Source organism: Sinocyclocheilus rhinocerous, unplaced genomic scaffold (assembly GCF_001515625.1).
Source record: "Sinocyclocheilus rhinocerous isolate Xijiao unplaced genomic scaffold, SAMN03320098_v1.1 scaffold780, whole genome shotgun sequence".
Taxonomy (NCBI): domain Eukaryota; kingdom Metazoa; phylum Chordata; class Actinopteri; order Cypriniformes; family Cyprinidae; genus Sinocyclocheilus; species Sinocyclocheilus rhinocerous.
The window spans coordinates 1,025,111-1,039,611 of NW_015654937.1; the positions used below are offsets into that span (position 1 = coordinate 1,025,111).

Sequence of the window (14,501 nt, forward strand, 5' to 3'; positions counted from 1 at the left end):
CCAAGTGTGATTTTCTCTCCAAAAGGCATCTGAATGTCAGAGGCAGAGGAGACAACAAAGCCCCAGCAGAACAGGCAAGATGCAGATGGCGATGACTTCTGCTCATGCTGAGGATTCTGATCAAACGCTTGAGAGAAAACGAAAAGCTCTTCTAGATCAGGTACTATCAGTATTCCTTTCCTGATCAAACGATCTCTTATCAGAATTTGCTTCATATGAAGTGTAGAGAAACCATGTCATATTGCTTTCTAGGTCCTAAATATTTAAGGTAGTCTGTTAAAATTGGCATTAAATTGCAGCACACAATAAACCCAATTAGTAATCAGGATGCTTTGATATATTGAAAGACTAGCTGCATGCCAGAACAAAGGCCCAGGTGCAAACACTGGCAATGAAAGACAAGACTGATTACCATAGACTCAATGTAGAAACTCACCTATGTAGAAAAGGACCACAAACAGTGTGATAGATCGTTCTCACTTTATATACTAGCTGCACTGTAAAAATAATAATAAAAATGATCTTCTACGGTTTAATTGCTCAATCTAATAAAAAAGAAATTTACCACCAAAAATACATTGAGAATGATTAATTATTGGAGGCATTTTAGTGACTTTATCTTCTTTATTTTCTTTTTTTTCAATATTTTACAGTAAATTTACCTATATTGACTTTTTAAGTAGGTAAATTTAACCAATTAAGAGGTGCTTACCATAGCATTTTATACTAACATTGTTTATAAAAAATAAATATCTTATGTATTTTTAATTTATAAATAAAATCTGTCTAATCATAGTCTTATAATAAAATTATTTAAAAAAAAATAAACAATGCAACGAAATGATCTAACTGTTTATTTGAAGTCATATCAATAAGATGCTATACTCTCTATGAATAAATGAATAACTATTCTGTATGCATAAAAGAGTTGACAACAGTTTCACAAATTCAATTATTGTTGTCTTTTGCTCTGTTCTGTCACACGCCGATGCTTTCGTTGTCTTTTTCTTACATTCTAGCGCCACCTACAGACATACTACAGACTACAGCGCTTGAAAGACATGCTTTCATACCAGCATGCTACATTACTGAGGGAAAAAGTGCAAAGACAAAGACAAGAGATGAAGCAACATGATTCCAAACTTAGAGAAGGACATAAAGAACAGGTACACCCTCCTGGAATCAATGACTAATTATAACTAATTTATCTTCATTAAAGAGAGCAAACCACAAGCATAGTGGTACTGAATCTCTCCAGTAGACGGCAGTGCTGAGAAAACTTTCAGAGGAAGTGTTGCAGTGTTTTCGGTTGGATCTCTTTATATTTAAGGAAGCATTTTTCCTGTTTTGCTGATAATTTTTTAAGTAGGTAAGGGAGACCAGGGATAGTCGTTAAGGAAACATTGATTAAAGTAGCTTTATTCACAGCCCTTAAAGTTTTCGTACATTTTATTATTTTGATGAACTAGGTCATTTAGAACTACTTGGTGAATATCAATGTTTTTTTTTCCTTCTCTCTCTGCGAGGACAAACACACACACATGCTTTTATGCATTTGGACCTTTACCTAAAAAAAAACAAAAAACACTGGTCTCCCTTACAAACAAGGTGACATCTAGTTATTTAGTCAGTCTAGTTAAATTGAAGCTCTCTTCTCTCTTCTTTCTTTGTTCATGGTTATTATTGTGAATGTTGTTTAGAGGTGTATATTGTACACCAAACTCACAAGTCAGCCTCAAACTTCCTGTAACGTCCAAGATAAGCTTGTGGACATCCACCCGACACGTATACATACACATATCCATACACCACCTTCTGTAGAGTAACAAACACATCTTCCACATCAGTGGGATAGCCATTAACATTTCAAATAAAGTTGACCGTTTCCTTTCACTCGATCAGAGCTTGAGAGGAAGTCTCTGTGCTGAAATATTCATGACAGTGTTCCACTGCAGCCTTACCAGCAACTGCATCGGCAATTATACAAGTACACACTTCCACTTAGTGTATAGCCCTGAAAAATGTGTTGTCCTAACCTTGCTAAACTCCAAAAGGAAAGAAAAAATCACTTGTGAGCCCTCTTTAATATCTATGTTGTTTTTCCTAGACAGCGCTGAGATTAAAATGAGATCAAATTGAGACATTTACACCCTAGTGGTCTCACAAGTGTCTCCTGTAGAGTTTCAGAAGAAATCTTAACAAAGTCTCAGACTGTGTTCAAATTTGCCAAGACACCGAAAAGTCTGCAAAAGTCAGAGATCATTTACCCTCATACATTTCTCATCTAAATTCTCCCAAAACCAAATGGTCTGGCCTATTCTGTCCGCATAAATTACTCTTACGGTAACACTTTATTTTAAGTTCTCGCTATTAACAAGTTGCTTATAGCATACATACAACTAGCATATTGACTGTCTATTAGTCTATATGCCTCATTCTACATGACCAGATTTTAGATCCCTTAATCCTACTCCATACCTAACAACATAACTACCTTACTAACTATTCATAAGTTAATAGTTTGTTGGTAGTGAGAATTGGTCCCTAAACTAAAGTGTGACCATTGTTGAAAGTTACTTTTAAAAGTAATGCATTACAATATTTCGTTACTCCTTAAAAAAGAAACTAATTGCGTTACTTAGTTGCTCTTTATGGAAAGTAACGCATTACGTTACTTTTGCATTACTTTTTGTTTTGGGCTGGGCTTGCTTATTTGTTTTTTAATAACAAAAGCCCTAAAGTTATATTTTTGGAAATTGTAAAGGCCCTTTCACAACAAAAGTGAAATTATTATGCCTCAGGCTGAAGGAAGTGCCTCTGCACCTCACTCCTGATTTCTCTCAACACTGGGACAGGGGAGGTGTCAGTGAATACATGGGAAAACAAAGTAACTTGCATTACTTTTTTACTTATTTACGTAACTCGCGTTACTTGTAATGCGTCACCCCCAACACTGAGTGTGACCACTCTTACTGTATGTTAAAAATTGTCTCTTTGTGTATTTTTATTCCTCCTAAAACAGAATTTAGGCAAATCCTCTCCAAAAAAAAATTCCTCTGGTCTTGCTGAAGTGAATTTAGGCTACATGTACAAAACAGCATTAAAGGTGAATGGCAAGCATCTCTTCAGCAAAAATGAATCTAGATGTCCATGCAATGTCAATTGCGCTGTAGTGTAACTCTTTGCAGGACAGTAGATGTGTCTCCAACTGACACTTTGAAGTGTTACTGAAGTCCGGAGGATTGAGGAAGCCTGTCGTTGTAATATGGGGGAAGCAGTTGGTGTGGACTTGCGATTGACTTTGATTTTTGGCCGTCTGGGTTGAAGACAATAATAGGTAGAGACTGGGGGCTAAGGATGTGGGGGAGGGGTCTTTGGCTGATCAATCTCCTCCTATAAAAGCAAGTCTTCTTCAGCGGGCTGTAATTGTGTCCTCTAATGACCAGCACTGGAGGGGAGGACAAAGGTTGAGCTATAAAGGACTTTATGGGCTGCCAGTAGGAAACCTTTGGTACAAATTGCTGAGCAAATGAAACTGCCCTGTTGTTTCCTCAGCTCAGGCCAAAAACTTTGTCCAGACTTCATGATGTTGAGCCGGGACCAAAGCAGGCTGAGTCGTGGACACCTGCTGGGGCCTAATTGGTCCCTATTGCAGTTAATGGCTTCCTGTGGTTGCATGTTTACTTCTCATTCATTTTGTACGCTGGGGGTTCCCAGCCATACTAAGACAGCGGTCCTTGCGGGACCCTCAGAATGGAAAGAAAAACCTCAAGTGAGATCTCAAATATTTCAAGATCTGAACCTGTTCCTCAGTGTTTCAAGCTGTGCCTTGATTTGTCGAGATATAAGAGGCTGTAATCAATAGTTAGAGATCCTCTTTGCATCCTCAGTTTATTCCTTCTGTCACAGAAGCTTGTGACCATTCAGAGGGCCACCAGATCAACCCTCACACACGATGATGCATACTTGAGGTGTCTTCCTAAAACACACTACTACCTGGTGAGACCAGCTATACCTAGCTTTCTCTCTCTGTTGATATTTACTAGGACTTTATGTGATTAGTAAAATGCACATGATTAATCATCTCTAATCTGGCCTACATGAGGTTCTGGAACTGCAGAAACGGCTGAAACGACTCGGGTTTCTTCAGAGCCGCAGGGAACAGGAGGTGTTCAGGGTCTGGACAGAACAACAGAGAAGCACATGTCAACTTGAGAAGCAACTACAAGCAATGGGTGAGAGCTGATGCTATGAGCAGTGCTGTTTTCACACTGAATCAGCTATCAATTCACAGAAGGTAAAACCTGTTTAAGATATCAAAAATTAAAAAGTAAGTGTGCCATGAATCCTGTGGATCATTCGTTTTTTTATTTAATATTGAAAGTAGAAAAATGAGAAAACGGCTCCTTTTTCGTTTTTTTGTTTTTTTCCAACAAAAAATTTGTTTTTCGTTCATGGGTGGAAAAATGAATAAACAGCTTGAATATTCGATTTCTACATGTGGGCGGGAATTAAACGCCCCTCTCTGCTGATTGGTCAGCCGAAGATCAAACCGTGCCTTCATCAGTTCTTCTGCAGTATCACGCAGCAGAATAATAGTCCTCCACTGCTGCAGTTGTACGGATTAATAACCCATTTTATCAATTTCATATTTTTCAAACAGACTAATGAATAGCTCGACACAACTCATACCGGGGCAGAGTCTAGACAGGGCTTTCTTCTGTGTAGATATAAATTCTATTTTTTGCATCAGCTGGGCATGGCAGGATATGACAGCTGTCATAGCCTACCCTGCTCACCCAGTAAGTCTGTTTGTTTGTTTAATTAAGAAATTAATTAATTAATTTGTTTCAAAATAAATATTTTAAACACTAAGACAAAAAGGAAAGAATAATAAATTGGCTTGGGTTGACCTATGTTCACGCAAGAACTGTCATTCTGACTGACAACCGGAGAACAACAGATATTAAACAGCCTGCTGTTAGAGTTATATAATGTAGTCTTGTGTTTTATTAAAATTGATTATAATTGATATCTCAAAAGGATATGCACTTGTGCGCGGCGTGAGCTGCTGCGCACTCGCACTGCAACGCAAGATTTTCATAAAATATAATAACTTGCCATCTCCATTTGTTTCTCACCAAACCCTCAGTATACCTTCATATCTGTTGTTCTCCGGTTGTCAGTCAAAATGACAGTTCTTGCCTGAACATTATAGGCCTGTATATACCCAAGCCAATTTATTATTCTTTCCTTTTTGTCTTAGTGTTTAAAATATTTATTTATTTATAAATATATTTTTTAATTTATTTCTTAATTAAACAAACAGACTTACTGGGTGAGCAGGGTAGGCTATGACAGCTGTCATATCATACCCTGCCATGCCCAGCTGATGCAAAGAATAGAATTTATATCTACACAGAAGAAAGCCCTGTCTAGACTCTGCCCCGGTACGAGTTGTGTCGAGCTATTCATTGGTCTGTTTGATGAGAAAAATATGAAATTGATAAAATGGGTTATTAATCCGTACAACTGCAGCAGTGGAGGACTATTATTCTGCTGCGTGATTCTGCAGAAGAACTGATGAAGGCACGGTTTGATCTTCGGCTGACCAATCAGCAGAAAGGGGCGTTTAATTCCCACGTGTAGAAATCGAATATTCAAGCTGTTTATTCATTTTTCCACCCATGAACGAAAAACGAAAATTTAAGCTGAATTCTCGTTTTTCGTTTTTTGGAAAAAAATGAAAAAAGGAGCCGTTTTCTCATTTTTCTACTTTCAATATTAAATCAAAAAACGAATGATCGAATGATACACGGATTGCCATGGTATTAGAAGGTTTGTGTGTGTGTGTGTGTGTGTGTTGGTAATGTTAATAATGTAATAATTTCCATATATATGTGCTAATGTAACAATACATAGTAAAAATATGTGAATATTTCTGTTTATTGCTATGTATTTTACTTCTTTTTGAGAGAGAGAGAGAGAAAGAGAGAGAGAGAAAGCGATGACTAAACAAAACATTGAATCAGAGTTGTGGATGAATCCATTGCAAATGAATGTTTGTACTGATTCATGGAAATTAATCAAACTTACCAACTCTAACACAATTTTTCATTCTCCAATTTAAATCTGGAAAATTTTGGATTCTCATTCGTTGTCATTGTCATTTCATGCTGGCAGAACACAGCAGTAATCCCAGCTCAGATGTTACTCTTGGGGACCTGCTGAAACAGAAATACGGGTCTCTCCCGAAACTTCAGATCACACCTGATGACTCCACAGCACAGCACAAACATGTACGTTTATGCTCATTCAATCGGTCACAGGATGAGTTGCCTTTATATTTCTAAGCTACTTATTCTTACAAAAACCAAGTCAGTTCATTTTAGCTAATGAAATGCAAAAAAAATAAAAAAACTTCTATTTAGACTGTTTAAAATGCTGCCGGGGTTGAAAAGGCCTGCAATTGTCCTTTCTCCCCATGCTGTTTGCCCTGCTGGCCTAACACAAACACACAGTCTGCTGGAAGCCAGTTGAAAAGAGAATTGATTGTTCACGTAGCAGTGAGATAACCGAACAGGACCCCCTCCCTCTCAGTGGTGGAGGAGAATCTCCTTCAGTCAGCACATCATGGACAAACATCACCCAGGGGAGAATGTCTAATTTATTTCACACACAAAAGAGACTGACCAATTTGGCCTGGGATGTCACATGATGCCGGAGGTCAGGGAATGAGTTAAACTGTTTGGAAAAGAGCTCTCTGGACCTTAAACAACCTTTCCCAGAATAAAGAAAAAGTCTCTCTCTCTCTATATCTATCTATCTATCTATCTATCTAGATAGATAGATAGAGAGGTAGATAGATAGATAGATCAGTCGCAAGCGTCTGTCTAGCGAGTGATCTAGCTAGCAACCACCCAGAACAACATAAGGAGAAGAATATCTCAGATAAGCTGAAGTTTTAGATTTGTCTCCTAAGGAAATGATCGTAGAAATCTTATATTTTTGTATCCTGCAGATTTTCAACAATATCTCAAACATGGTCAGGTTTGCCAAGTCAGTTATTGAGTGTTTTCAATATGAAATCAAACATTTCTCAACACATTCGTCCAAGACTAAATTATCTGAGCTGTACTAATCACCAACATTTGTCTAATTAGTTTCTATCTGAATTTCACCTAAGGCATTTTAACGGAGAACTCTGTAACATCTTCTGAGCAATGAAAGAGCAGCCTCTGAGCAATAAGGTTTTCCCCTGGGACACTGTTACTAAGTTCTCTGTGGTTGGCTGGTTACAGCTTGCCAAACTTCACAGACACAATAATCACAGCTGAGCCCAGAAATAGAGATATTTGAGATCTATAAATTACACACTTGAGTCTATTTCTTTTTTATATTTACCTCAGATTGTTTGGTTACTATGAGAGATACTGAGTCACAATATCTATCTGCCATGTTGAATTTCACACCTTTTTATTTTCAGGATGTACAGTCAAATCTGTCTGAGGAACATTGCTCCATCATCACTGAGTTGAAAGGAGAAAAATACGGAACAAACTGTTCACACATCTTTGTCCACTTACACACCCAAGTTTATTATTATTATTATTTTCCCCAGAATATTTATTTTGTACCCAACGTTAGTGGGCTCTTCCCATAGCTAAAACCACTCATCAACATAATCTTCATTTCCTACACAAATGAATTTTACTCTCATTCTCTCTGCCGGTGTACAGGCTTGTTACATGTCTGTTAGCTGCAACACAGTGCTGTGAGGAAACGCTGTCCTACACTGCAGCGCTCTGGAGGGCCAGTTTGCACCCAGCAGACAAAGTGTGTCCTCACCCGGGTGTGCAGTGTTATCGGGTGTGAGCTGGGCTGTGTCTGAGGCTCTTCTTGAGAAGTAGCACATCATTAGGAATATATTAACAACCCTCCGCTCACTCCATTGGTTGCTCTCACGTATCGCTCAGGCTTGGCCATGTTGCAAAGTGGGAAGAAGGTGGAGATCTAGCTCAATCAGAGAAAAGTCGAAAAGCAAAGTCTTGTCAAGGCATTGTGTTCGTTGTGTCCATTCTCAATAACACAAACTTAAAAGAATAGTTCACCCCAAAAATGACAAATAACTTACTCACCTTCATGTCGTTCCAAACCTGTATGAATTTCTTTCTTCTGTGGAACACACAAAAAAGATATTTTGTAAAAAAAGTTTCATTGCTTTTTGTACATACAATGAAAGTCATAAGGGTTCACTGACTTTAATCGGGTAAAACAAATGAAACATTCTTCAAAATATTTTTTTTGTTTTCTGAGAAAAAGAATGTTGCACAGGTTTGGAATGACACGAGGGAAGTTTATGAACTTAAGTACTGCAGTTGAGAGTGTTCAACCCAAGCTTATTAGTCTAACTTTCTGAAAACTAAATAATACAAATGATAAAATGTTGTCTGTTTGTAATGTCGGCAACACTTTATTTTAAGAACCAGTTCTCACTATTAGCTAGTTGCTTATTAGCATGCATATTATTAGCATATTGGCTGTTTATTAGTACTTATAAAGCACATATTAATTAATGCCTTATTCTGCATGACCATATTTTAGATCCCTTAATCCTACCCCACACCTAAACTTAACAACTACCTTACTAAATATGGTAACACTTTATTTCGATAGTCCACTTTAGACATTCTATTAACAGTAAGTAACTTTGCAACTACATGTCAACTAGCAGTTAGTAGAGTATTAGTAGACTGTCTGCTTAATATCTTCTAACACTTTCTTTGTCAAATTATTCTAGTAACCCTAAACCTACCCTAACAGTCTACTCTGAGAGTTAGTAGACATGTAGTTGCAAATTAATGAGAATTAGTTGACATGTAGTTACAAAGTTACTTATAGTTAGTAGAATGTCTAAAGTGGACTATCGAAATAAAGTGTAACCCTAAATATTAATAAGCAGCAACTTAGGAGTTTATTGAGGGAAAACTCTTAGTGAATTTGTGTTCTCTAATCTGAAGTGTTACTGTAATGTCTACTTTTTTTCACAGATGCCAGTCTCACTAAGAGGGAATGAAGGAGGGGTGAACACTTTCCAACAGCAGGGCAAACAGAGCTGGGGACAAGACGAAACTGAGCTCATGTTTCCTGAGGTAAGTGTCAAACCACAGTGTCTCTGAACTCAGTAAGCAACACAGGGAGGCAAACATACCTGCAGCAGTCTCACACACAAACATACATAACCCTCACATTCACCTACACTTATATAGGCAAGTGACTTATAAGTGAACTTCTAAAATAAGAATTCATATTGTAAAAAGAATTCTAGATTTTTTCTTCTTTTTCCAAAAAAAAGGGGAAAAAAAGATTTCAATTATAACTAAAAGGCCTTTATAAGAAAAATGTTTAAGCTCCTCAGAAAAAAAAAAATCTTTACAGTGTTTGCTTGACAGCACTGATTTCATTACTTAATGTTCTGATTATATGGTTTGTTCTAAATACTTTAAGTAACTTCTACACTGCTCAGTGTAGTTGTGAATGGTATACTTTCTGTTTACATTCTGAATTAATCTATTTCACTAGTTTGTAATATAATCCATTCCGCTCGGTCCGCTCTGAGTGGTGCTTGAACCAATGACAGCCAGCATGGGAGTCAGATGCACTAAGGAAGCAGTCTCTAGCATTAGTTGCTAGTGCACCTCTTGAACCTGGGCGTATGAGGATTACCTGCACAAAAGAGAAGCCATGAGCCACCGATCAGGTCAAAGACCATTGACATTAAACATAAAATGAGATTAATGCACAACCTCTCACTCTTTTATATGGCTGACACACAAAGGTAAGAAATTTGACAATGTCTGGCATCTAATTTAAATTATATTAATTGAATTAGGTTTACCTGCACAACTATCTTGTATCAGCTGGCCTCCATTACAATCATGCATCTAAACCTCTCATCTGGGTCATGGCACCACTGTAAATGGTTCTTCTTCCAATTGACGATTGCCAGCATGGGAGTTGGGCACACTAACAACAACACTAATGACTGCTGATTTTTTTAGCGTCAGTGGCTAGTGCACCTGATGAATCCAGGGGAGTGAGGGTTACCTGCACAATCTTGTACCAGCTGGCCTGTTATACTCACACCTCTAAACCTCACTCTCATCCGGGTCACGGCACCACTGTAACCAGTTCTGCTTGAGGAACAAACTGATTATTGCCAGCATGGGAGTTGGGCACACTAACAACAGCACTAAAGACTGTAGATTTTTTAGTGTCAGTCACTAGTGGACCTCTTGAACCCTGCAGTGAGGGTTACCTGCACAATCTTGTACCAGCTGGCCTTTTATACTCACACCTCTAAACCTCACTCTCATCCGGGTCACGGCACCACTGTAACCAGTTCTGCTTGAGGAACAAACTGATTATTGCCAGCATGGGAGTTGGGCACACTAACAACAACACTAATGACTGCTGATTTTTTTAGCGTCAGTCGCTAGTGCACCTGATAAATCCAGGGGAGTGAGGGTTACCTGCACAATCTTGTACCAGCTGGCCTGTTATACTCACACCTCTAAACCTCACTCTCATCCGGGTCACGGCACCACTGTAACGTGTTCTACATGGGGAACAAATTGATTATTGCCAGCATAAGAGTTCGACACACTAACAATGGTGTTAATGACCACGGCCTTCTAGTGACATTTGCTCACCTCAAAGATCCAATAAAGAAACTATATAAAAGTGTTGGGACTGTCAAGTCAAGTACAAATTTGTAGAAGACTTAATTAATTGGAATGTTTTTAATAGATGCTAAACATACTCAACTCAAGTGAACATTGCTTAAGTAGAACTCTTTAGGATATTTGAAGTCCATTTTGGCAGAAAAAAAGCCAAACAGGCTGAAGGACTGGTGGATGTTATTTAACTGAAAACTATAGTAAAACTATAGATGTCAACTTGTAGTCAGAAACACGCACAAAGACGAAGAGGAAGAATCAAAAGTCTTTAATCTTAATCAGGAACACAGAATTAGCTTACTCACACAGAGTCATAGTGTAGACGAGGAATGATTAACTTAACTAGGTCACTATGGCAACAAACTCAGGCAGGGAAAAAGTACAAAGTAAAATAGAGTCCAATTGAATATATCTGTGACAATAGAGTTGTTTGCAGTCAAACATTTTTACTGAAAATCTTGGGGATATTATGGATTTTTGGGTTGCCTGCTATATGAAAACTGGTGTTAAAGTAGTTGACTGCAAGACACCAGTCGTTGCCAGATTCCAGACCGCATGGAGGTGAGAGAGGAGGATGAAGAGTACGAGCATTGAAGCTGAGATGAGAGTCAAACCTGTAGAAAGACACGAATGGTTCGTTTTTCTCACACCTCCCTGTCATTGTGGACGTGTGCAAACAGAGCATGGGTTTGGAGGAGGGAGTGGGATGACAAACATCGGGCAGACAGAGTTGGGAAGAGCCAGCAGTCAGGAGTATTACTTAGCCCTGAGTCCCACTTACAGCTGCAACACACAAGAAAACAGTCAGATCCACCTTGGAGACAGGTTCTAGACATCTATGACGTGGACAGACACTGCACATATAGGCCTTTAGAAAATATCCAAACATCTCTCAATTACACTTGAAGACATATCTTCTCTCAATTACACTTGCATGAGAAAATGTTTCCGTTTTACACATATTAGCCTTTGGGCTGAATACTTGACTGCATTAAAGAATAAGTCTTTCAGGTAACACTTGATTTAAAGGACCAATTCTCACTATTAACCAGTTGCTTATTAGCATGCATATTACTAGCATATTGGCTGTTTATTAAAACTTATAAAGCACTATTAATGCCTTATTCTGCATGACCATATTTTAGATCCCTTAATCCTACACCATACCTAAACTTAACAACTACCTTACTAACTATTAATAAGCAGCAAATTAGGAGTTTATTGAGGGAAAGCTATTCGTTAATCGTGAATATGTGTTAAAGTATTACCGTATTTAATTTTTTAAAGCAAAACATTTAATCTGACCGATAGCTGGGAGACATAAAAATATTTTCACTTGGGTAAGTAAACACCCAGAACACCCCAGCAAATTTTTGTAATATATTTTAGCATTGAAAAAAGTTTGAAAAATATTTTTCATTGACTGCCCTGTTTTTATTTTTATATATTATTTACCATATATTTAAAAGGTTTTTTGCCCAGGGAGGGAAAGAAAAGTTTGTGGGATAGCCAATTTTGGACTGAAATAGTTAAGGCATGTTAAATCAGACATTAATTCTTATGTAAACAGTTTGGTGTGATCTAACGTCATTCTCACTTCATTCTACAGGGTTTTTACACAGTGTTACACCTGTTCCCCACTCACATTACAGTGTGCTTGCATATAAACAGGGCTTTACCACTGCAGTTGTTGCTGCTGTGCAGAAGCTGTAGAGGTGAGGCCCACCTAACACCATTCATATAGTGACGTGCGAATAAGCACCTACAGTATATCAACAGTTCAGCTGTCTCAGATGGTTCCCTCACTCACACCCTGTCACCTCAGGGTGTGAGCCGACACACTGCGTGGCCTGAAAGATTGTGAGGTGCACAGAGTTACACAGCAACTGTGAGAGATGACACTAGTGCTGTCACCTCTGTCTTCTGACTGATCCATCCCACTGTCATGATATAACCCATGGAAGTGACAAATAATCACCAATGAAGGAATACACAAAACACTGTTCACACCCTTCTTATGTTGCATAATTCGATGTAACGCCAAGGGAACAACACATTCCATAAGGGAAAAAAGAGGACAGGATTTTATCCACAGAGAATTGATTGGATTGTGAAACATGGGTGTTAGATATCAGAATGGTGTACCAAATATGTTGATCCCCTTCCTAAAATATAAAAGCTGTTATATACATTTTCATAAAGAAAAAATATTATGTGTAAAATTATTTAATAATAATAATAAAACACCTAAGCCAGCCTTTAGACCAAACAATACATATAGTACATTTTGTCTTTATAGATTTTCACTCGGGAGCTCAAAGTGCCTAAATTTTCCAGTCTGCGGTCCACCTTCCTGGAAGAAGTCAGCTCCAAGATGCTTCTTATGGTACCTTTAGGACATTTTATCATCCTACGTTCACATTAATTCAATTAATTTAGTTAGCAGAGACCTTTATCTAAAGCTCTCCAGCGGGAAACCGATACAAGTAGTGCTACCAGTTGCACATGTTTGGATTATGTGTTCATGAAATGGTGAATCTGAAGTTTTGTCATGGAGATGAATGCTTTTTCTTGAAAGAAGGGTTTGGTTTTGTATTTTCAGAACTGTTGTTGTTTCTCTGTTTTCATCATAACAGAGAAGCTATGAGCCACCGATCTGGTCAAAGACCATTGACATTAAACACAAAACGAGATTAATGCACAACCTCTCGCTCTCTCATATGGCTGACACTCAGAGGTGAATAATTTGACAATGTCTGGAATCTAATTGAAATGAATGGAAAACTGATATTAATTTTATATCTCTTTAGAATTATGGCAAAAAATGGACTCAGTCTGCAATGCACAGATGGGTTCAGCATTAAAGAATTGGTGAGTGATACACAACACACGCTTCTTCAGCTCTAAAAACTTGAACTTCTTTAAGTGAAGTGAACTTAAGTGTAGTTTACCCAAAATGACGTTTATTTACCCTCTTGTTGTTTGGACACCATTGTGTTTTCTTTCATCATGAATCTCAAAGAAGATTTCAAAGAGAATGTCGCAGTTTTGGTTTTCCGTCCAGCTGTATAGTGTAGTGTACAGTGTTGGGGGTAACGCATTACAAGTACGTAATCAGATTACTTTTTTCAAGTAACTAGTAAAGTAACGGATTACTTTTTAAGTTACAATAGATTATCTGAGTTACTTTTTTAAATAAGTAATGCAAGTTCCTTTTGGTTACACTTTATTTCGATAGTCCACTTTAGACATTCTATTAACTATAAGTAACTTTGTAACTACATGTCAACTACATGTCAACTAATTCTCATTAATTTGCAACTACATGTCTACTAACTCTCAGAGTAGACTAATCCCATTCTATTAAGCAATGTCTTTGCTTCTGACCTTCGATGATCCAGTCCAGCCATACTAATAAGCACAAATGACTCTAGATAAACATTTGTGTGTCTTTTTTTTATTGCTGAAGTGTGCTGAAATTTCTTCTTCTGCATTCTACTGTACGGACGTAAATTTACTTTCCCTTCAGCCTGAGGCTTATTCATTTCACTTTTGGTGTGAAAAGGCTTTTATATTTGCCAAAAATATAACTTTTTTATTTTAAAAACAAACAAGCAAGCCCTGTCCAGATTGAAAAAGTAACGCAAAAGTACAGTAACGCATTACTTTCCATAAAAGTAAGTGTGTCTTTCTGAAGTGTGCTGAAATTTCTTCTTCTGCATTCTACTGTACGGACGTAAATTTACTTTCCTTACTTTCCCT

At 37.7% G+C, this 14,501-nt stretch overlaps 1 protein-coding gene across 1 annotated transcript in view; it reads left to right on the forward strand.

The window, feature by feature from the left end:
* Positions 1-1,131: 1,131 nt before the first annotated feature.
* The window catches only part of LOC107717845 (uncharacterized), an 18,319-nt gene continuing 4,949 nt past the window's right edge, over positions 1,132-14,501 (forward strand). Inside the window, exons 1-8 of the mRNA XM_016524726.1 lie at positions 1,132-1,166; positions 3,891-3,999; positions 4,106-4,235; positions 6,184-6,299; positions 9,051-9,152; positions 13,039-13,125; positions 13,376-13,476; positions 13,550-13,610. Coding sequence (XP_016380212.1) covers positions 1,132-1,166; positions 3,891-3,999; positions 4,106-4,235; positions 6,184-6,299; positions 9,051-9,152; positions 13,039-13,125; positions 13,376-13,476; positions 13,550-13,610 — 741 coding nt within the window. The remainder of the gene's footprint in view (positions 1,167-3,890; positions 4,000-4,105; positions 4,236-6,183; positions 6,300-9,050; positions 9,153-13,038; positions 13,126-13,375; positions 13,477-13,549; positions 13,611-14,501) is intronic.